Source organism: Salvelinus namaycush, chromosome 32, assembly GCF_016432855.1.
Source record: "Salvelinus namaycush isolate Seneca chromosome 32, SaNama_1.0, whole genome shotgun sequence".
NCBI classification, from domain to species: domain Eukaryota; kingdom Metazoa; phylum Chordata; class Actinopteri; order Salmoniformes; family Salmonidae; genus Salvelinus; species Salvelinus namaycush.
In genome coordinates this window covers 23544815-23569273 of record NC_052338.1, presented here as the reverse complement: position 1 = coordinate 23569273, position 24459 = coordinate 23544815, and the positions used below count along the sequence as shown (strand labels likewise).

The following is a 24459-nucleotide window of genomic DNA, read 5'->3' as shown; positions in this document are numbered from 1 at the left end:
AAGGAAAGTGTTAAAGGCCCAGGGCAGTAAAACATGAGATTTTCCTGTGTTTTATATATATTTCCACACTATGGGGTTGGAATAATACTGTGAAATTGTGAAAATTATGATTATGCCCTTTTAGTTTAAGCTGTTTGAAAAGACCACCTGTAATTTCAGCCTGTTTTGGTGGGATGGAGTTTTGGCCTTCCATGGAGACATCACCAGGCGGTAACCTCTCTGCAAATAACAGCAACGTTTTCCCCTCCCCACTTAGACCATTCAGACAGTTCAAGCAAAATTCTTCCTTGAGAAATTGCCCTTTGCTATGAAGCTATTTTGGTTTATTTTTGACCATTTTAAATTAAAACAATCACAGTAAGGTACTTCATTGTACAATTATTTGATATTTAGATAACAACAGCTAGTGATGGTCTTCATCAAGACAGTTGTGGCCATTGAGGGTGTAAGTGTGTCACTTGGCACACATATTTTGCCTGTATTCTTAGCAACATATTGTACTGACATAAAAAAAACTAACTTGCCATTATTTCAGTTTAGGTCAGTTTATGCTGAGTCTACAATGAAGACAGGTGATTTGGGCATGTGCCCCTCATTCAGGTGAACTGCAATGGTCACTTATTTATGGACTGGTAGAGAAGCACACATCGCCTCTGGACCAATCAAAGGGAAGCTTACAGGTCGATGAAATCTCTAACTTAGTAATTATAGAGACCTGTATGATGAACTTAAAACCGCGTGTGGAATGATCTGCGCCACTCGGGAATCAACTCCTCGACTAAACTCACTGTTTTTGCACTTTATTTTGTATTATTTTTTATAGAGGATTTTATCTTTATAGATAGAACAATGGAAACTACATATAAGTATTTCCACGTTATTCTCCTATGTCTGAGTATTAACCTATTCACCTATGCGTGGTATTCACCTGTGGATGTATATGACAAAGTGGTCGAGCTAGTGTCGCCAGGAGAGGAATACCTGGATGAAATGTCAGTTCGCTCCTTTTTCAAACTGTTAGAGAAGCGTGTGCAGTGCCCTGGTGTGTCGTGTGAAAAGGTAACTTTTTTCTTACACTCGCTACAGCTTGCGCTTTAGGAAAGGTCGAGGTCCATTCTGCACCTGTTACTGTGCTGTGCCGTGCGCTAAACTACTGGAGACTACGCTGTACGTACAGCACAGTACAGTATGTCACAGTTCTTTGTTAGACCAATAGCTAAAATATATCCGTATTTTTTTTATTTATCAGTCTCTGACCGAGTCTATTTTTATTTTTATTGATCATATATCTTGAGCACTGAGCAATTTTAAAGTTTTCTCCATAATATTTAAAAAGATATATTGTTATTATCACTGTATTATAGACTAAAAACAGTAATGATTCGTGTTATTATTACACAGAGAGATATTACACGACGTCAGCATTGCAGATTGTTTTGAACCAGATTTTTGTAACTACATTTATCCCGACCTTTATGTTCTAACTATTGCAATGACATAAAACCAACTGATCAACATTAAAACAGGGTAGTAGATATTATAGAACAATGTTTTAGGCTTAAATGGCGTATGGCTGGGTTACAAGTATTAGCATAGCCTTCTATATGACTATTACAATGATCATAACCCCAATATAATATTTTATATTTAATGCTTTTCTTTTACATCACCAATTCATTTGAATGTCTTGGTTGTATCAACCTTCACTGTGCAGGTTGTTTAAATTGCATCTTAATGATCAGGCATTCTGTTTTCCTTACATTTCTGAAATTCTATTTCATATTTCTTTCATTCTGTCCATCATGCCAATGCACAAATACATTTTAATTTTGGTTTCCTTTGATTTACTGTAGAGAAAATGTATGCATTGCTCTATTCTCCATTTTGAATCCATGTCCTGTTGTTCAGATATGGAAGGCCTTGGACTTTACCTTGGCAGGTGTAATCTGTACTTATGACCATCTAGAGGCAGTTTTCCGTTACATGTTATGTGAGAAATGTTATAGATTGGCCAGACATGTTTGAGACTTACACTAATTATCAGTATTTAGACAGCGTGTGCTGCTAATGCAACAGTGGCTTGAGATCTTAATTGAAGTATATGTGTGTAAGATGATACTGTTGAAACAGAAAAAAGTCTCTGCACACTTCCAGTCAGATGCAAATGGATTTGAATAGAGTCTGAACTTTCAGTCAGTCCGACCTGCATCAAGCTCAGCCTCTTCTATAATACATTTACATCTGACTGGAAATGTGTGGAGATTTTTTCCTGTTCCTCCAGTTTTGCATTTTGCCTCCAGCACATTCACTAGTCGGTTTTGGATGTGCGGTAGATTCGGACTATTATCTACATTATGATACTGTACAAAGTCACTGTATGTCCTGACTCAAAAACCCAGAGCATAGTCTGCTCTTAAAAATCAGAAAATGTCACCCAAGTCAAACCAACCCAAACTCCTTTCCTTTAGCTTGTGGTCATAATGACAAAACAATAAGACCGTACGTTTGTATTCTCTTATAAATTAGACCTATATTTGTCCTTAGTACATAAATAATCTACATGTAACACTGACGCAAGCTTTCTTGTTTCTAGTGCCTCTCTGTGCAGTCAGTAGACCAGCTGGTGGGTAACTTTACCAGCACTGGTGGTCTCCTTCACAACGAAGGCTTCTTCAGAGTAGCGGCAGGATGCCACCTCTACCTCAGCTCTCCCACCGAGGCCTGCTCTGCCGTGAGGGCAGGGAGGTGGGGGGATGAGACGGACCACCTCATCCAGGAAATCACAGGCCATGACCACCACGGACACAGGCACAGGGATGGGCATGGACACGGAGACATGGAGAGCAGTGGGATAGAGACTCTACTCCGAAACATGGAGAAGCACTACAAGCCTGATCAGCAGTACGACCAGGTTGGAGCTGATGTGTAATAATTAAGCAATAAGGCCCGAGGGGGTGTGGTATATTGCCAATATACCACGGCTAAGGGCTGTTAAAATTTTAACAATGCAGAGTGCCTGGCTACAGCCCTTAGCCGTGTTATATTGGCCGTATACTGCAAACCCCCAGAAGTGCCTATTTGCTGTTATAAACAGGTTACCAACGTAATTAGAACAGTAAACCAGGAGATTGCGTCATACCTGTGGTATATTGTCTCATATGCCATGCATTTTAGCCAATCGGAATCCAGGGCTGGAACTACCCGGTTTATAATGAAGTATAGCAAAATACTGTATATACTGACCTGTTTTCTAAATAGTTAATTTGTCTCAACAAAGTATTTCTATTCTATTCAACAGTGTAAGTCTGTCCTGTCTTGTTATCATGGTCATTTAGCACTGTCTCACTGGTCAAGACATCTTAGAGGAGAGCAGCGCGTCAACTAGTGATGGTGACCCTCACAACACGGATGTGGTGTTTGGATACATAGTTTACCATGCTTTACGAGGTGACTGCATGACGGCCAGAGCACTACCTGAAGAGGACTATTTTCTGGATTTCATATTCAACCGCTTCAGCTCTGACAACATCACTATTCACGGTACCGTAAGATAACCCTTTAAGGTTGTTATTACTGTCATATTACCTCATAACAAGTGGCTATTCCTATTAGTATGAATCATTTTGATCTTATTCTTTAGTTTTAGATTTATTACACTGCCATGTAATGTCATCCTCCTGCCTGTACTTCAACCTACTCATTCATCCATGTTGTGTCATACATAATTCATAATTTATTTAACATGTTGCTGTCACGATCGTTATAAGGAGTGGACCAAGATGCAGCGTGGCATGTTTCCATCCTTTTATATGGAAGAGAAACTTAAAGAACAAAACAATAAAGCGAACAAACGAAACGTGAAGCTCAGAGTAGTGCTCACAAGCAACTATACCTAGACAAGATCCCACAAAGCACAAAGGGGAAATGGCTGCCTAAATATGATCCCCAATCAGAGACAACGATAAACAGCTGCCTCTGATTGGGAATCATACCAGGCCAACATAGATATATAATTACCTAGATGACCCACCCTAGTCACACCTCGACCTAACCGACATAGAGAATAACAGGCTCTCTATGGTCAGGGCGTGACAGTTGCCCTTGAAGGGCTATGTTATTAACATTACCCCATGAAAACCACTGGTAATGAGAGTGTATATTACTTTTCCCCAGGGGCGCAACTTTCCCTGGGGACGGGGGGGACATGTTCCCCCCAGTTTTATTGGAATTTCATTGGAATGTGATGAGACGAGGCAACAGTGTGCTTTAGGACCATGCGGACGCCTCCGAGTGGCCGGGTAGGCTCTTTGGAGTGTTTATTTGACTGAAGAAAAAAAGTTATACAAAAAAAAAATGTCCCCCCCACTTCTAAAGCCAAAGTTTCGCCCCTGCTGTTCCCCAATGGCCTGCTATGTACATTACCACCAATCATATCATTCTGATTAATCTCTGTAGAGCTGGAAGGTATTATGAAGAGCCTACAACTGGGTGGAATCCACGAAGAGGACCACGATCATCAACATGGAGATCAAGATGGACACGACAATGACCATGGTCACGATGACCACGTTGACCATGACCATAGTGACCACAGTACCGCTGGCGGAGGTCGAGGTGCTCAGAGTGGTTGGGGGGGTCGAGGTGGAAGTGCAGCCTTCAGGCAGAGTCACGAGGAGGGGTACCACCAGAGGAACATCAGCAGCTGGGACCTGGTAATTATTATACTGAACCACCCCAGTGCGTGGTGGGTAATTATTATACTGAACCACCCCAGTGCTTGGTGGGTCATTATTATACTGAACCACCTCAGTGCTTGGTGGGTCATTATTATACTGAACCACCCCAGTGCTTGGTGGGTCATTATTATACTGAACCACCTCGGTGCTTGGTGTGTCATTATTATACTGAACCACCTCAGTGCTTGGTGGGTAATTATTATACTGAACCACCTCGGTGCTTGCTGGGTAATTATTATACTGAACCACCTCGATGCTTTGTGTGTCATTATTATACTGAACCACCTCAGTGCTTGGTGTGTCATTATTATACTGAACCACCTCGGTGCTTGGTGTGTCATTATTATACTGAACCACCTCAGTGCTTGGTGGGTAATTATTATACTGAACCACCTCGGAGCTTGGTGTGTCATTATTATACTGAACCACCTCAGTGCTTGGTGTGTCATTATTATACTGAACCACCTCAGTGCTTGGTGGGTCATTATTATACTGAACCACCTCAGTGCTTGGTGGGTAATTATTATACTGAACCACCTCAGTGCTTGGTGGGTAATTATTATACTGAACCACCTCGGTGCTTGGTGTGTCATTATTATACTGAACCACCTCAGTGCTTGGTGTGTCATTATTATACTGAACCACCTCAGTGCTTGGTGTGTCATTATTATACTGAACCACCTCAGTGCTTGGTGGGTCATTATTATACTGAACCACCTCAGTGCTTGGTGGGTAATTATTATACTGAACCAACTCAGTGCTTGGTGTGTCATTATTATACTGAACCACCTCGGTGCTTGGTGGGTAATTATTATACTGAACCACCTCGGTGCTTGGTGTGTCATTATTATACTGAACCACCTCAGTGCTTGGTGGGTAATTATTATACTGAACCACCTCGGTGCTTGGTGGGTAATTATTATACTGAACCACCTCGGTGCTTGGTGTGTCATTATTATACTGAACCACCTCAGTGCTTGGTGAGTAATTATTATAGTGAACCACCTCGGTGCTTGCTGGGTAATTATTATACTGAACCACCTCGATGCTTTGTGTGTCATTATTATACTGAACCACCTCAGTGCTTGGTGTGTCATTATTATACTGAACCACCTCGGTGCTTGGTGTGTCATTATTATACTGAACCACCTCAGTGCTTGGTGGGTCATTATTATACTGAACCACCTCAGTGCTTGGTGGGTAATTATTATACTGAACCACCTCAGTGCTTGGTGTGTCATTATTATACTGAACCACCTCGGTGCTTGGTGTGTCATTATTATACTGAACCACCTCGGTGCTTGGTGTGTCATTATTATACTGAACCACCTCAGTGCTTGGTGGGTCATTATTATACTGAACCACCTCAGTGCTTGGTGGGTAATTATTATACTGAACCACCTCGATGCTTTGTGTGTCATTATTATACTGAACCACCTCAGTGCTTGGTGTGTCATTATTATACTGAACCACCTCGGTGCTTGGTGTGTCATTATTATACTGAACCACCTCAGTGCTTGGTGGGTCATTATTATACTGAACCACCTCAGTGCTTGGTGGGTAATTATTATACTGAACCACCTCAGTGCTTGGTGTGTCATTATTATACTGAACCACCTCGGTGCTTGGTGTGTCATTATTATACTGAACCACCTCGGTGCTTGGTGTGTCATTATTATACTGAACCACCTCAGTGCTTGGTGGGTCATTATTATACTGAACCACCTCAGTGCTTGGTGGGTAATTATTATACTGAACCACCTCAGTGCTTGGTGTGTCATTATTATACTGAACCACCTCAGTGCTTGGTGGGTCATTATTATACTGAACCACCTCAGTGCTTGGTGGGTCATTATTATAGTGAACCACCTCAGTGCTTAGTGTGTCATTATTATACTGAACCACCTCGGTGCTTGGTGTGTCATTATTATACTGAACCACCTCAGTGCTTGGTGTGTCATTATTATACTGAACCACCTCAGTGCTTGGTGGGTCATTATTATACTGAACCACCTCAGTGCTTGGTGGGTCATTATTATACTGAACCACCTCAGTGCTTGGTGGGTCATTATTATACTGAACCACCTCGGTGCTTGGTGGGTAATTATTATACTGAACCACCTCAGTGCTTGGTGTGTCATTATTATAGTGAACCACCTCAGTGCTTGGTGGGTAATTATTATACTGAACCACCTCGGTGCTTGGTGGGTAATTATTATACTGAACCACCTCGGTGCTTGGTGGGTAATTATTATACTGAACCACCTCGGTGCTTGGTGGGTAATTATTATACTGAACCACCTCAGTGCTTGGTGTGTCATTATTATACTGAACCACCTCAGTGCTTGGTGGGTCATTATTATACTGAACCACCTCAGTGCTTGGTGTGTCATTATTATATGAACCACCTCAGTGCTTGGTGTGTCATTATTATACTGAACCACCTCGGTGCTTGGTGGGTAATTATTATACTGAACCACCTCGGTGCTTGGTGGGTAATTATTATACTGAACCACCTCAGTGCTTGGTGTGTCATTATTATACTGAACCACCTCAGTGCTTGGTGTGTCATTATTATACTGAACCACCTCAGTGCTTGGTGGGTAATTAGGTCAAGGCCTTAGCTTCACTCTCTCTTCGGGGGCTTAAAGGCACAACACACACACACACACACACACACACACACACACACACACACACACACACACACACACACACACACACACACACACACACACACACACACACACACACACACACACACACACACACACACACACACACTCTCTCCTTCACTCTGATTCATTATCAAACTGCTAAACCCCTGGTGTCTGCTGCTCCTCCAGTGTGTTGTAATGAGCCTTAGATGTGCTTTAGATTGCCTGAGCTATTGGGAGCTATAGGATTCCCTCCATGGTAACATCTCTATTGGAGAAATCTGAATGAAAAGGAGCACAGCTGAGGCATAATGACATGTCACTTGTAATATTGGTTCCCACTTTATAAATGCCTAATCTCGAACTAAACCCAGAACTAAAATCTTGTGTAATTTGGTCAGATGTACCATTTATGTTTACATAGTCTTTCCACAAGAGATGAATGAATGCCCAATGACATCTTTCTTTTAGTCATTAAGGAGTGTTCATTTAAGGTATTGACTAGAACGAATTGCAAAAATCACTGAAGCTGGGGTCTTATATCTCCCTCTGTAACTTTAAGCATCAGCTGTCAGAGCAGCTTACCGATCACTGTACCTGTACACAGCCAATCTGTAAATAGCACACCCAACTATCTCATCCCCATATTATTACTTACCCTCTTGCTCTTTTGCACCCCAGTATCTCTACTTGCACATCATCTTCTGCACATCTATCACTCCAGTGTTAATGCTAAATTGTAATTATTTCGCCTCTGTGGCCCATTTATTACCTACGTCCCTACTATTCTACATTTGCACACACTGTACATAGATTTTTCTATTGTGTTAATTAACCATACGTTTGTTTATGTGTAACTCTGTGTTGTTGTTTTTGTCGCACTGCTTTGCTTTATCTTGGCCAGGTCACAGTTATAAATGAGAACTTGTTCTCAACTGGCCTACCTGGTTAAATAAAGGTGAAATAGCTGAATAGCTGTGAATAGCTGAAAGAATAGCTGAAAATGCTGTGCAGTGCATCAATGTAAAATGTAAATGCAAATTAATTATTCAATTAATATACTTGTCTACTCATCCAAATACTGTACTACTATGACTATGTCCCAAATGGCACACTATTCCCTTCATAGTGCCCAAAGCAGTGCACTATAGGGTGTTACAGCCCTGTTTACTCCCTATAGATGTGTTTTATCCCTGTTTCCTCCATATACAGTGCCTTGCAAAAGTTTTCATCCCCCATGATATTTTTCCTATGCTGTTGCATTACAACCTATAATGAAAATGTATTTTTATTTGGATTTCAGGTAACGGACATACACAAAATAGTCCAAATTGGTGAAGTGAAATTTAAAAAAAATCACTGTTTAAAAGAAGAAAAAAAAAGAAAAGAAAAGTGGTGTGGGCATATGTATTCACCCCCTTTGCTATGAAGCCCCTAAATAAGATCTGGTGCAACCAATTACCTTCAGAAGTCCCATAATTAATTAAATAAAGTCCACTTTTGTGCAATCTAAGTGTCACATGATCTCAGTATATATACAGCTGTTCTGAAAGGCCCCAGAGTCTGCAGCACCACTAAGCAAGGGGAACCATGAAAACCAAGCAGCTCTCCAAACAGGTCAGGGACAAAGTTGTGGAGAAGTACAGATCAGGGTTGGGTTATAAAAAAATATCTGAAACTTTGAACATCCCATGGAGCACCATTAAATCCATTATAATTTTTTTTGAAAGAATATGGCATCACAACAAACCTCCCCACCTAAACTCACAGACCAGGCAAGGAGGGCATTAATCAGAGAGGAAACAAAGAGACCAAAGATAACCCTAAAGGAGCTGCAAAGCTCCGCAGCGGAGATTGGAGTATCTGTCCATACGACCACTTTAAGCCGTACACTCCACAGAGCTGGGCTTTACGGAAGAGTGGCCAGAAAAAAGCAATTACTTAAAGAAGAAAATAAGCAAACATATTTGGTGTTCGCCAAAAGGAATGTGGGAGACTCCCCAAACATATGGAAGAAGGTACTCTGGTCAGATGAGACAAAAATGTTGCTTTTTGGCCGTCAAGGAAAACGCTATGTCTGGCGCAAACCCAACACCTCTCATCACCCCGAGAACACCATCCCCACAGTGAAGCATGGTGGTGGCAGCATCATGCTGTGGGGATGTTTTTCATCGGCAGGGACTGGGAAACTGGTCAGAATTGAAGGAATGATGGATGGTGCTAAATACAGGGAAATTCTTGAGGGAGACCTGTTTCAGTCTTCCAGAGATTTGAGACTGGGATGGAGGTTCACCTTCCAGCAGGACAATGACCCTAAGCATACTGATAAAGCAACACTCGAGTGGTTTAAGGGGAAACATTTAAATGTCTTGGAATTGCCTAGTCAAAGCCCAGACCTCAATCCAATTGAGAATCTCTGGTATGACTTAAAGATTGCTGTACACCAGAGGAACCCATCCAACTTGAAGGAGCTGGAGCAGTTTTTCCTTGAAGAATGGGCAAAAATCCCAGCTAGATGTGCCAAGCTTATATAGACATACCCCAAAAGACTTGCAACTGTAATTTCTGCAAAAGATGGATCTACAAAGTATTGACTTTGAGGGAGTGAATAGTTTTGCACGCTCAAGTTTTCTGTTTTTTGTCTTATTTCTTGTTTGTTTCACAATGAAACATATTTTGCATCTTCAAAGTGGTAGGCATGTTGTGTAAATCAAATGATACAACCCCCCCCCAAAAAAACTATTTTAATTCCAGGTTGTAAGGCAGCAAAATAGGAAAAATGCCAAGGGGGTGAATACTTTCGCAAGCCACTGTAGATGTGTTTCATCCCTGTGTCACGATCGTCGTCAGGGTGGAAATGACAGGTCCAAGGTGCAGCGTGGTGAGCGTACATTTCTTTTAATGTTGTAAATGTCGCCAACAAAACAAGAAACAACAAAAACGACCGTGAAGCTGACTAGGGCTATACAGGCCACTAACACAAACAACTACCCACAACTAAAGTGGCAAAACAGGCTGCCTAAGTATGATTCCCAATCAGAGACAACGAATGACAGCTGTCCCTGATTGAGAACCATACCCGGCCAAAACATAGAAACAGAAAACATAGAAATAAAGAAACTAGAATGCCCACCCTAGTCACACCCTGGCCTAACCAAAATAGAGAATAAAAGCCTTTCTATGGCCAGGGCGTGACACCCTGTTTCCTCCATATAGATGTGTTTCAGCCCTGTTTCCTCCATGTAGATGTGTTTCATCCCTGTTTCCTCCATGTAGATGTGTTTCAGCCCTGTTTCCTCCATGTAGATGTGTTTCAGCCCTGTTTCCTCTATATAGATGTGTTTCAGCCCTGTTTCCTCCATGTAGATGTGTTTCATCCCTGTTTCCTCCATGTAGATGTGTTTCATCCCTGTTTCCTCTATATAGATGTGTTTCAGCCCTGTTTCCTCCATGTAGATGTGTTTCATCCCTGTTTCCTCCATGTAGATGTGTTTCATCCCTGTTTCCTCCATGTAGATGTGTTTCATCCCTGTTTCCTCCATATAGATGTGTTTCATCCCTGTTTCCTCCATGTAGATGTGTTTCATCCCTGTTTCCTCCATGTAGATGTGTTTCAGCCCTGTTTCCTCCATGTAGATGTGTTTCATCCCTGTTTCCTCCATGTAGATGTGTTTCAGCCCTGTTTCCTCCATATAGATGTGTTTCAACCCTGTTTCCTCCATGTATACTTATTTCATTGTTGTTTCCTCCATGTAGACATGTGTCAGTGCTGTTTCCTCCATGCATTTGTTATTTTATTAGGATCTCCATTAGCTGTTGTGAAAGCAGCAGCTACTCTTCCTGGGGTCCACACAAAACATGAAACATGACATAATACAGAACAATAATAGACAAGAACAGCTCAAGGACAGAACTACATACTTTGTTAACGGCAGACAGCCTACATATCAATACATGCACACAAAATATCTAGGTCAAATAGGGGAGAGGCGTTGTGCCGTGAAGTATTGCTTCATCTGTTTTTTGAAACCAGGTTTGCTGATCACTTGAGCAAAGAGATGGAACGGAGTTCCATGCAATAATGTCTCTATATAATACTGTAAGCTTTCTTGATTTTGTTCTGAATTTGGGGACTGTGAAAAGACCCCTGGTGGCATGTCCAGTGTGTAAGTGTGTGTGTCACAGGTGTAAGTTGACTATGCAAACAATTTAGAATTTTCAACACATTAATGTTTCTTATAATAAGAAGAAGTGATGCAGTCAGTCTCACCTCTACTTTTAGCCAAGAGAGACTGGCATGCATAGTATTAATATCAGCCCTGTGATTACAGTGAAGAGCAACATGTGCCGCTCTGTTCTGGGCCAGCTGCAGCTTAACTAGACCTTTCTTTGCGACACTTGACCACATGACTGGACAATAATCAAGATAAGACAAAACTAGAGCCTGCAGGACTTGATTTTTGGAGTGTGGTGTCAAAAAAGCAGAGCATCTCTTTATTACGGACAGACCTCTCCCCATCTTTACAACCATTGAATCTATATGTTTTGACCATGACAGTTTACAATCTAAGGTATCACCAAGTAATTTAGTCTCCTCAACCTGTTCAACAGCCACACCATTCATTACCAGATTCAGCTAGAGGTCTAGAGCTTAGGGACTGATTTGTACCAAATACAATGCTCTTAGTTTACGAGATGTTCAGGACCAGTTTACTACTGGCCACCCACTCCAAAACTGACTGCAACTCCTTGTTAAGAGTTTCAGTGACTTCATTAGCGGTGGTTGTGGTGGGGGAGGTAGTGGTGGGGGCCCCGTGTGGCTCAGTTGGTAGAGCATGGCGCTTGCAACGCCAGGGTTGTGGGTTCGTTTCCCACGGGGGACCAGTACAAAAAAAAGTATGAATGTATGTACTTGTAAGTCGCTCTGGATAAGAGCGTCTGCTAAATGACTTAAATGTAAATGTAAATGTGGTTGCTGACACGTATATGGTTGAATAATCACCATACATGGACACACAGGCTTGGTTTAATGCCAGTGGCAGGTCATTGGTAAAATGGAAAAGAATAGCAGGCCTACAATGCTTTTCTTTTATTATTTGTTTTTTAATGCATAAATATGAGTTAGACTGTTCATTGTTGGCATTTCCTGCCTATGTAGATGTGTTTCAGCCCTGTTTTCTCCATGTAGACATGTTTCAGCCCAGAGGAACTGGTAAAGATCCATGGGCTGAATGGATCTAGCCTGTCCAGGTATGACGTGGCCTGGCTTAGCCCAGCCCTGGTCCAGCAGATCCTCAGTGGGGCCTGCAACAGCACCTCTCCCCCCACTGGACCATCAGACCAGCTCAGCACCATAGAGAGTGAGTGGACTGCTACAGTCCTAGCTCCATGCTTCTGCCTCTGCATTACTTGCTCTTTGGGATTTTAGGATGGGTATATGTAAACTTCTGATGTTAAAAGGTATTTATAAAATATATGTGATTGATTGACTACTACAGTACACACTTTATTCAACACTCACTCCTCTCCTTTTGATACAGAAAGGCCCATTCGTCACTATTTACTTTTTAATGAAAAGGGAATGATAGTGAGACTCTGCACCGATACATTTACTATGTTCATAAATATAAACACTCCAAAATGTAAACTATACTGAACAAAAATATAAAATCAACATGTAAAGTGTTGGTCCCATATTCCATGAGCTGATATAAAAGATCCCAGAAATGTTCCATATACACAAAAAGCTTATTTCTCTCCAATTTTGTGCACATGCTTGTTTACATCCCTGTTAGTGAGCATTTCTCTTTTGCCAAGATAATCCATCCACCTGACAGGTGTGGCATATCAAGAAGCTGATTAAACAGCATGACTGCAGGAATGTCCACCTGAGCTGTTGCCAGAGAATTACATTTTAATTTCTCTACCTTAAGCATACATGGACAGAAAGGCCCATTCGTTGTTTTAGAGAATTTGGCAGTACGTCCAACCGGCCTCACAACCGCAGACCATGTGTAACCATGCCAAGCCCAGGACCTCCACATCTGCGTTCTTCACCTGTGGGATCGTCTGAGCCACCCAGACAGCTGATTAAACTGAGGAGTATTTCTGTCTGTAATAAAGCCCTTTTGTGGGGAAAAACTCATTCTGATTGGCTGGGCCTGGCTCATCATTGGGTTAGTGGGTGGGCCTATACCATCCCAGACCCACCCATGGCTGCACCTCTGCCCAGTCATGTGACATCCATAGATTAGTGCCTCATGAATTTATTTAAATTGACTGATTTCCTTATATGAACTTTAACTTGAAATTGTTGCATGTTGCATTCATATTTTTGTTCAGTATAGATGGATGTTATCATTAGGTAACGGGCCTATTTCAAGCATGATCACAGTATGTGGAATATATTATCATCTAACAGACCTCTCATGGCTTGACTGACTGATTTGCTTTAGTCCTGTTATTATTGTATACATTGATCCCGGTAATGTTAATTCTCTCTCTCCACAGAGTATGTGTATGCCACCATCGCCAATCTTCTGATCTGTCTGGCCGCTGTGGTTGGCGTTGTGGTGCTGCTGTGTACTTCCTGTAGTAGTGTCTTCCAGCTCATCATCCAGTTCTGTGTCAGCCTGGCCGTGGGCTCCCTCACTGGGGACGCCCTGTTGCACCTCCTGCCTATGGTGAGCACCACAGTACCATATTCACATTACCGAGCCCAGCTGATTCAAGCTGAGCTGTACTGTGCGGGCCTGGTTACACACCCATCATAGTTACTGGAACTGTGCCTGGAATGGACAATGTGAAAAGAAAACCACTGATTTAGACTTTATACTCACTTTATAGCATAACAGATATATTGTCAGGTATCATCTGGTTATTGTTCAGCAGCATTACCTTTTAGATTGTACCAGCAGCGCATCACACGCACCATCACAATCTAGCCAGCTAGGCCTCTTTCTCCTCAATACTTCCTTGAAGTGTTATGATTAAAGGTCCAAAGCAGCCGTTTTTATCTCAACATCAACTCATTTCTAGGTAACAATTAAGTACCTTACTGTGATTGTTTTAAATTCAAATGGTACAACAAATATAAAGAAATAGATTCTAAACAAAGCAATTTCTCAAGCAAGAATTTTGCTAGGACTGTCTGCGAGTGGTCTGAGTTGGGAGGGTGAAAATTGAAAACTAGCTGTTATTGCCAGAGGTTTGAAACTCTCTTTCTTATTGGTCTGTTAACTAATTTACTGCATGGTGATGTCACCAAGGAAGGCCAAAACTCCATCCCACCAAAACAGGCTGAAATATCAGGCGGTCTTTTCAAACAGCTCTTACACCAAATAGCCGTTGTCATAAATTTCACAATTTCACAGTATTATTCCAACCACATATTGTGGGAAATAAATATAAAACAGGAAATCCAGTTTTTGACTGCACTGGACCTTTAATGTCTGTGCGACCCAATGATCATCTAGATGTCTGAGGGCCTTTGATTAAACTTAACTCCACAATTTACAATGGAGTTGTGCTGCAACTAGTGTGGGCGGACTGGAGCTACGACGTCACATAAAATGTTTTTATAAAAAAATACTGATTTCAGCACACAAAGAATAGCTTGCATTTACACATGACATTGTCGCCACTGAACTGCATCGTAAATGGTGGAGTTGAGTTTAGTTGGCTAATTTCCCCCAGGGCAGACAGACTCTTCTAAAGGAAATACAGAACTTCCTGTTCCTGTAGCTCAATCCTTTTAGATCCATGCCAACATCACAGGACGACGTATTAGCAGGCTGTCACACCCTATCCTCAGCTACAGTGTAAAATAATGTGATTAAGGAACTGAAACGACACCCTCTCATTGGACAAACAGAGAAATGGGCCGATGTTGCTTCAGGGAATCTACGGTCATTACAAAGCCAATGATGAGAGTAACATAACACTGTGTCCCAATGGTGCCGAAATTGTTTCTTATCCCCCTCTCCTCTCCTTAACAACTACCTATTGAGAGGACATGATTGGTGAAAGCAATATGGTGGATAGGTACCAGTCTCCACTCTAAACATTCATCTGTCAGAACAGTGGCATGTGAAGGAGGCCATTTCAGAGTAATGGACCCACAGGTTGATTGCATCACCAGTATTTGGTTTTATCCTTCCCTGTGTATTGCCGTCATAAAGGTTACATAACACTGTTATAACACTGTCATTATAATGACATTGGGCTGACTGTGTCTGACTGTGTCTGACCGTGTTTCCTCTTTTGATTCAGTTCCTAGGCCTCCATGTTCACAGTGAAGGAACAGACCACAGCCACTCAGAGGAGGTTCCAGACTACATCTATAAGATACTGGTGCTGATGGCTGGCATCTACTGCTTCTATCTCATGGAGACTATCTTCTCCATCGTCACCATGCACCATGCCCCGCATCACCATGGGGTAAGTAGTGTCTATCCCCTGGGCTGTGTTCAGTAGGGCCCAACATAGCAAAATGTTTTGCATCAAGAAACAAAAATGTGTGACCTTATTGGACAATTTCAGGTAGTACCTCCCAATTTCACTCTGTTTCGAAATGTTATCTTCTTACTGAACCCCACTGTCCTGTCCGCTTACTGGTTCGGTGGATCCATGGTGAAAAAAACTCCCACACGTATATTTGCAATAAACTTTTAATAAAGTGCAACGCTTCGGTCACAGAAATTCGTCAGGTCTTACTGGTTCCAAAATGTGATAATTGTTAGGTAATAACAGTAGATACATGTTCTATGTTGTCTGCAATCAAAAGATATTGATATTATGAGCACATTGTCTCATTGTGTTTCCAGGTGGAGTCTGAGCCCCATCACTGTGACCATGGTAAAGTCCTGGAGATGTACCTGCAGGACAAAAAGAACAAGCAGTCTGTATCGCAGACAGATCTGGTAGGTTCTGTACCAGTTATTCACAGACAGATCTGGTAGGTTCTGTACCAGTTATTCACAGACAGACCTGGTAGATTCTGTACCAGTTATTCACAGACAGACCTGGTAGGTTCTGTACCAGTTATTCACAGACAGACCTGGTAGGTTCTGTACCAGTTATTCACAGACAGACCTGGTAGGTTCTGTACCAGTTATTCACAGAGACCTGGTAGGTTCTGTACCAGTTATTCACAGCGTCTGGTAGGTTCTGTACCAGTTATTCAAAGACAGACCTGGTAGGTCTGTACCAGTTATATGCAGACTGATCTGGTAGGTTCTGTACCAGTTATTCACAGACATACCTGGTAGGTTCTGTACCAGTTATTTGCAGACTGACCTGGTAGGTTCTGTACCAGTTTTCGCAGACTGACCTGATAGGTTCTGTACCAGTTTTCGCAGACTGACCTGGTAGGTTCTGTACCAGTTATTCACAGACAGACCTGGTAGGTTGTGTGACAGTTATTCACAGACAGACTTGGTAGGTTGTAAACCCTCTAACCTCTCTCTTGGAGAACTGAGTCAGACATAGGTCCATGACTGAAAAGCCAGTTTCATAGTAAGCCTATATTTTTACCTGGCACAGCTTGTAGTCTTACGTCTCTACTACCCGTGTTTCTGAACACCTTGTCCCTCACTAACCCTTTCAATGCTGTAATTCAGATGTTAACATTATGTAATGTTCTGATCCTGCTAGGTTGATAGTAATGACACAGAGAAAGCCTTTCCAGAACGAAACCAACACTCAAGAGGTAAGAAAGTCTTCTGGGTCTACGTACAACCTTTTCATAAGACATTACATCTAATCAAAGTTTATTGGTCACTTGCACAGGAAAGCCTTTTTCTTTTTATATTAATGTTTGGAAATATATACGCAATAAGAATATACAATATAGACTAAGAAATGTGTTAAAGTAAGTAGTGACATGACTGAGCAGCGAAGATAATAATAATAATACAAATATAGGTCAGGGTTTGCCATTCAGGAAGTAGCTACAATGTCAAGCTGTCAAACTGTAAACTTACTGTGCGAGTCAAGTCTCAAGTCTAGTCAATGTTTACACACATTCAGTGTGACGAAGAGTAGCGTGCACAAGAGAGCTGTGTTCTTTTCTAATGAACAGTTACCTGAGGAACAGTAAAAAAGGGATATTAGCTAAGGGGATAAAACATTTAAGCTGCAGGTACAACCCAAATGTCCCCATCATCATTGTAAATTATATTATAAATTATATTATAATTTACCTTAGATACTGCTGCCCTACAGTACATAGTAATTGAACACTGGTCACTTTAATAATGTTTACCACTGTACTGTTTTATCCACTCCATATGTATATACTGTATTCTAGTCAAAACTCAACTACTGCTGTACACATATTTTCTATTCATATACTGTCCATACACACCATTATATATATATATATATATATATATATATATATATATATATATATATATATATATATATATATATATATATATATACACACAGTTGAAGTTGGAACTTTACATATACCTTAGCCAAATATATTTAAACTCAGTTTTTCACAATTCCTGACATTTAATCCTAGTAAAAATTCCCTGTCTTAGGTCAGTTAGGATCACCACTTTATTTTAAGAATGTGAAATGTCAGAATAATAGTAGAGAGAATAATTTATTTCAGCTTTTATTTATTTTATTTCTTTCACATTCCCAGTGGGTCAGAAGTTTACATACACTCAATTAGTATTTGGTGGCATTGCCTTTAAATTGTTAACTTTGGTCAAATGTTTCTTGTAGCCTTCCACAAGCTTCCCACAATAAGTTGGGTGAATTTTGGCCTATTCCTCCTGACAGAGCTGGTGTAACTGAGTCAGGTTTGTAGGCCTCCTTGCTCACACATGCTTTTTCAGTTCTGCCCACAACTTTTCAATAGGACTGAGGTCAGGGCTTTGTGATGGCCACTCCAATACCTTGACTTTGTTGTCCTTAAGCCATTTTGCCACAACTGTGGAAGTATGCTTGGGGTCATTGTCCATTTGGAAGACACATTTGCGACCAAGCTTTAACTTCCTGACTGATGTCTTGAGATATCCACATATTTCCCTGCCTCATAATGCCATCTATTTTGTGAAGTGCACCAGTCCCTCCTGCAGCAAAGCCCCCCCACAACATGATGCTCCCACCCCCGTGCTTCACGGTGTTCTTCGGCTTGCAAGCCTCCCCCTTTTTCCTCCAAGCATAACCATGGTCATTATGGCCAAACAGTTATATTTTTGTTTCATCAGACCACAGGACATTTCTCCAAAAAGTCCAATCTTTGTCCCTATGTGCAGTTGCCAACCGTAGTCTGGCTTTTTATGGCGGTTTTGGAGCAGTGGCTTCTTCCTTGCTGAGCGGCCTTTCAGGTTATGTCGATATAGGACTCGTTTTACTGTGGATATAGATACTTTTGTACCGGTTTCCTCCAGCATCTTCACAAGGTCCGTTGCTGTTGTTCTGGGATTGATTTGCACTTTTTGCACCAAAGTACGCTCATCTCTAGGAGACAGAACGTCTCTCCTTCCTGAGCGGTATGTGTGGTCTGTGTGGTCCCATGGTGTTTATACTTATCTACAATTGTTTGTACAGATGAACGTGGCACCTTCAGGTGTTTGGAAATTGCTCCCAAGGATGAACCAGACTTGTGGAGGTCTACAATTTGTTTTCTGAGATCTTGGCTGATTTCTTTTGATTTTACCATGATGCCAAGCGAAGAGGCACTGAGTTTGAAGGTAGGCCTTGAAATACATCCACAGGTACACCTCCAATTGTGTCACGTTCGTCGTATGAATCGGACCAAGGCGCAGCGTTGTATGCGTACATTCTATATTTATTAAAAGAATGAACACTGAACAAACTAACAAAACAACAATACTAACCGTGAAGCTAATATGAATAGTGCAGACAGGCAACTAAACATAGAACAAGAACCCACGAACACAAAAGGGAAAATGGCTACCTAAATATGATCCCCAATCAGTGACAATGATTAATAGCTGCCTCTGATTGGGAACCATATCAGGCCACCATAGACATACAAATTACCTAGACCTACAAAACCCCTAGACATACAAAACCCCTAGACAATACATAAACCAATACATAGACCCCGGGCTGGGGACCGTCGCTGGAGACCCCGGACTGGGGACCGTCGCTGGAGACCCCATACTGGGGACCGTCGCTGGAGCCCCCGGACTGGGGACCGTCGCTGGAGACCCCGGACTGGGGACCGTCGCTGGAGACCCCGGACTGGGGACCGTCGTTGGAAACCCCGGACTGGGGACCGTCGCTGGAGACCCCGGACTGGGGACCGTCGCTGGAGACCCCGGACTGGGGACCGTCGCTGGAGACCCCTGACTGGGGACCGTCGCAGGAGACCCCTGACTGGGGACCGTCGCTGGAGACCCCGGACTGTGGCCCGTCGTTGGAGGTTCCGGACTGTGGCCCGTCGTTGGAGGTTCCGGACTGTGGCCCGTCGTTGAAGGTTCCGGACTGGGAACCGTCGCCGGAAGCTCTGGACTGGGAACTGTCGCCGGAAGCTCTGGACTGTGAAAGCGCACTGGAAGCCTGATGCATGGCTGAGGACACGCACCTCGGGGCGAGTGCGGGGAAGAGACACAGGCCGTACTGGACTGTGGAAGCGCACTGGAGGCCTGATGCGTGGTGCCGGAACTGGTGGTACCGGGCTGATGACTTGCATCTCAGGGCGAGTGCGGAGAGGAGGCACAGGACGTACTGGACTGTGGAGGCGCACTGGAGGTCTGGTGCGTGGTGCCGGAACTGGTGGTACCGGGCTGATGACACGCACCTCAGGGCAAGTGCGGGAAGCAGGCACAGGACGTACTGAACTGTGGAGGCGCACTGGAGCGTAGAGCTGGAGCGTAGAGCTGGCACAATGCGTCCTGGCTGGATGCTCACTTGAGCCCGACAAGTGCGGGGCGCTAGCACAGGACGCACTGGGCTGTGCAGACGCACCGGAGACACAGTACGCAGAGTCGGCGCAGGATATCCTGGTCCAACGAGGTGTATGGAGACCAGGAGCGCTGAGCCGGCACCATCCGTCCTGGCTGGATGCCCATTCTAGCCCGGCAAATGCGAGGAGCTGGAATAGAGCCCACCGGGCTATGAATGCGAACTGGAGACACCGTGCGCATCACTGCATAACACGGTGTCTGACCAGTCACACGCCACCGACGGTAAGCACGAGGAGTTGGCTCAGGTCCCCAACCTGACTCAGCCAATCTCCTCGTGTGCCCCCCCCCAAAACCTTTATTGGGGCTGCCTCTCGGGCTTCCGTGCTAACCGTGTCCCCTCGTATCGTCGCCGTTCCTCCTGCGCTATCTCCCCCTGCTTCCATGGCAGGCGATCCTTTCCTGCCAATATTTCCTCCCACATCCAGGATCCTTTACCGTCCAAAATCTCGTCCCATGTCCATAATGTCTGCTCCTCCTGAACACGCTGCTTGGTTCTTTTATGGTGGGTTCTTCTGTCACGTTCGTCGTATGAATCGGACCAAGGCGCAGCGTTGTATGCGTACATTCTATATTTATTAAAAGAATGAACACTGAACAAAACAACAAAACGAACTGTGAAGCTAATATGAATAGTGCAGACAGGCAACTAAACATAGAACAAGAACAAGAACCCACGAACACAAAAGGGGAAATGGCTACCTAAATATGATCCCCAATCAGAGACAACGATAAACAGCTGCCTCTGATTGGGAACCATATCAGGCCACCATAGACATACAAATTACCTAGACCTACAAAACACCTAGACATACAAAACCCCTAGACAATACAAAAACTAGCATACCCACCCTCGTCACACCCTGATCTAACCAAAATATAAAGAAAACAGAGATATCTAAGGTCAGACCGTGACAAATTGACTCAAATTATGTCAATTAGCCTATCAGAAGCTTCTAAAGCCATGACAGAATTTTCTGGAATTTTCCAAGCTGTTTAAAGGCACAGTCAACTTAATGTAGGTAAACTTCTGACCCACTGGAATTGTGATACAGGGGATTGTAAGTGAAATAATCTGTCTGTAAACAATTGTTGGAAAAATGACTTGTGTCATGCACAAAGTAGATGTCCTAACCGACTTGCCAAAACTATAATTTGTTAACAAGATATTTGTGGAGTGGTTGAAAAACAGGTTTTAATGACTCCAAACTAAGTGTATGTAAACTTCCGACTTCAACTGTATATACACACTATGTATACAAAAGTATGTGGACACCCCTTCAAATTAGTGGATTCGTCTATTTCAGCCACACCAGTTGTTGACAGGCGTATAAAATCGAGCACATAGACATGCAATCTCCATAGACAAACATTAGCAGTAGAATGGCCTTACTGAAGAGCTCAGCGACTTGCAACCTGGCACAGTCAAAGGATGCTACCTTTCCAACAAGTCAGTTTATCAGATTTCTGCCCTGCTAGAGCTGCCACTGTCAACTGTAAGTGCTGTTATTGTGATGTGAAAACATCTAGGAGCAACAACGGCTCAGCCGCAAAGTGGTAGGCCACACAAGCTCACAGAACGGACCGCCGTGTGCTGAAGCGTGTAGCACGTAAAAATCGTCTGTCCTCGGTTCCAACACTCACTACCGAGTTCCAAACAGCCTTTGGAAGCAACGTCAGCACAAGAACTGTTCGTCGGGAGCTTCATGAAATGGGTTTCCATGACCGAGCAGCCCAATACAAGCCTAAGATCATCATGCCAAGTGTCGGCTGGAGCGGTGTAAAGCTCGCCACCATTGAACTCTGGAGCAGTGGAAACGCATTCTCTGGAGTGATGAATCACGCTTCAGTATCTGGTAGTCCGATGGACGAATCAGGGTTTGGTGGATGCCAGGAGAACGCTACCTGCCCCAATGCAATATGCCAACTGTAAAGTTTGGTGGAGGAGGAATAATGGTCTGGGGCTGTTTTTCATGGTTTGGACTAGGCCCCTTAGTTCCAATGAAGGGAAATCTGTGTGGAAGAACTTGACTGGCCTGCACAGAGCCCTGACCTCAACCCCATCGAACACATTTGAGATGAATTGGAATGCTGACTGCGAGCCAGGCTTAATCGCCCAACATCAGTGCACGTCTTCACTAATGCTCTTGTTGCTGAATGGAAGCAAGTCCCCACAGCTATGTTCTAATATCTAGTGGAAAGCCTTCCCAGAAGAATGGAGGCTGTTATAGCAGCAAAGGGGGGACCAACTCTATATTAATGCCCATGATTTTGAAATTAGATATTCGACGAGCAGGTATCCACATACAGTACTTTTGGTCATGTAGTGTATATATATACAGTATATTCTGTATTTACAAATATATATATATACAATTATTAACAATAGCTGCATTTGAATTTACTTATTTAGACAACTGAGCCTCTCTCTGAGTTTCCCTTCTGTCTCACCCCTCCACTAGAACAGCGTCTGCTACCCTACATGGTTACCATAGGGGACGGCATACATAACTTTGCCGATGGCCTGGCTATCGGAGCGGCCTTTTCTGTTTCGTGGAATTCAGGTCTTGCCACGTCTCTGGCTGTGTTCTGTCATGAGCTGCCTCACGAACTGGGTGAGTGGAGCACCGACTTTCCTCTAGTTGGCCATGTTGAAAAAGGCTCTTGAGAATATGGTCCAGCCATATATATATATGCCATATATATATATATATATATATATATATATATATATATATATATATATATATATATATAGTTAGATTTCTTTGATTTCAGAAGATTATCTTTCATTTCAAACAATAAACTATTAGAATAGATTAATAGCAATAGATGAAAGGTAGATGATTAGCAGATACACAGTTTAGCCATTTGGCTCTGTTTCCAGATTTCTAATTCACACAATCCTTCCAATGACATCAACCTAAGACCCACATTTGATCACCAGTGTCATCCCTTTATACCTCTCCTCTCTCCCTTCTCTCCATCTCCCAGGTGACTTCGCTATCCTGCTGCACAGCGGGGTGTCAGTGAAGAAGGCCTTGATGCTGAACGTGGCCAGTGCCCTCACATCCTTCATCGGACTCTACATCGCCCTCACCATCTCTACTGACATGGCCACCAAGCAGTGGATCGCTGCCATCACCTCTGGTCTCTTCCTGTACGTGGGTCTGGCTGATATGGTTAGTATGCTAATTTTACCACATTCTCAAACAGGATAGGAGGAATAGCTTCTTGGGGGTTATTTTCAATTGAGAATCTGTCTCATGAATAGTTCAATTGCTTTGACTTGGGCCTTGAGCATCTCCTGGCCATGTGACCTGACCAGGAAGAACTCTGACCCCTAGTTATGACACAGTTGCTCCTATTCCTTTCAGAAATGCTTAATTTCCTCTATAAATATTATATATTTTGAACAATGAGTTAAATGCATTTGATTGTCTTAATCCTCATCCCCCAGCTCCCCACCATGATCCATGTGGACAACCGTAGGCCCTGGCTCATGTTCCTGCTGCAGAACGTAGGACTGCTGTCTGGCTGGGGCATCCTGCTGCTCCTCTCTCTATATGAGGATACAATTGGCTTCTAGAGCCTCCCAGTCATAACACTGTACAGTACAATACAATTACAAATGACACTATGTAGGCTATGCTATATTTCACCTGTTTTGAGATTTTTACTGTAACACGCTTGGTATTTCTATGTGATACAACATTTCCTGACTACTTTTCTAGATGTTATATACAGTATGAGCATACAGGCTAGTTCTGGTGTATCTTATGCGTCTAACACATAGAAGTATAATCTGTTGGTGTTCTGTGTGGACACATCCTGCCGTTGGTGCTAATGTTACTATTTGAAGGGATATCATCTGAATGTGATTAGTTCAAACTGTAATTTATACAACCTATATTTATAATGGGACTCACAGGTCCTCAGGCTACTTCCTCTCTAATTGTCACACCTATTGTATTAACCTCATGTACAGTGCCTTCATAAAGTATTCACACCCCTTGACTTTTTCCACATTTTGTTGAGTTAACGCCTGAATTGAAAATGGATAAAAATTAGATCTTGTGTCACTGGCTTATAAAAAATACCCCATCATGTCAA

General features: G+C 42.8%; 1 protein-coding gene across 2 annotated transcripts; it reads left to right on the top strand.

The window, feature by feature from the left end:
• The first annotated feature begins 764 nt into the window (after positions 1 to 764).
• LOC120027275 (zinc transporter ZIP4-like) lies at positions 765 to 24459 on the top strand. 2 transcript variants are annotated; one of them, XM_038972192.1, is made up of 12 exons: positions 765 to 1059; positions 2594 to 2911; positions 3336 to 3540; positions 4456 to 4712; positions 12582 to 12753; positions 13904 to 14076; positions 15665 to 15832; positions 16219 to 16314; positions 17048 to 17102; positions 22809 to 22961; positions 23341 to 23528; positions 23807 to 24459. In XM_038972192.1, the coding sequence occupies exons 1-12, from the start codon at positions 850 to 852 to the stop codon at positions 23933 to 23935; spliced, it is 2124 nt and encodes a 707-aa protein (XP_038828120.1). In that variant the 5' UTR covers positions 765 to 849; the 3' UTR covers positions 23936 to 24459. The 2 variants fall into 2 exon arrangements, with proteins under 2 accessions (XP_038828120.1, XP_038828121.1); XM_038972193.1 differs by lacking the exons at positions 765 to 1059; positions 2594 to 2911; positions 3336 to 3540 and adding an exon at positions 4187 to 4298.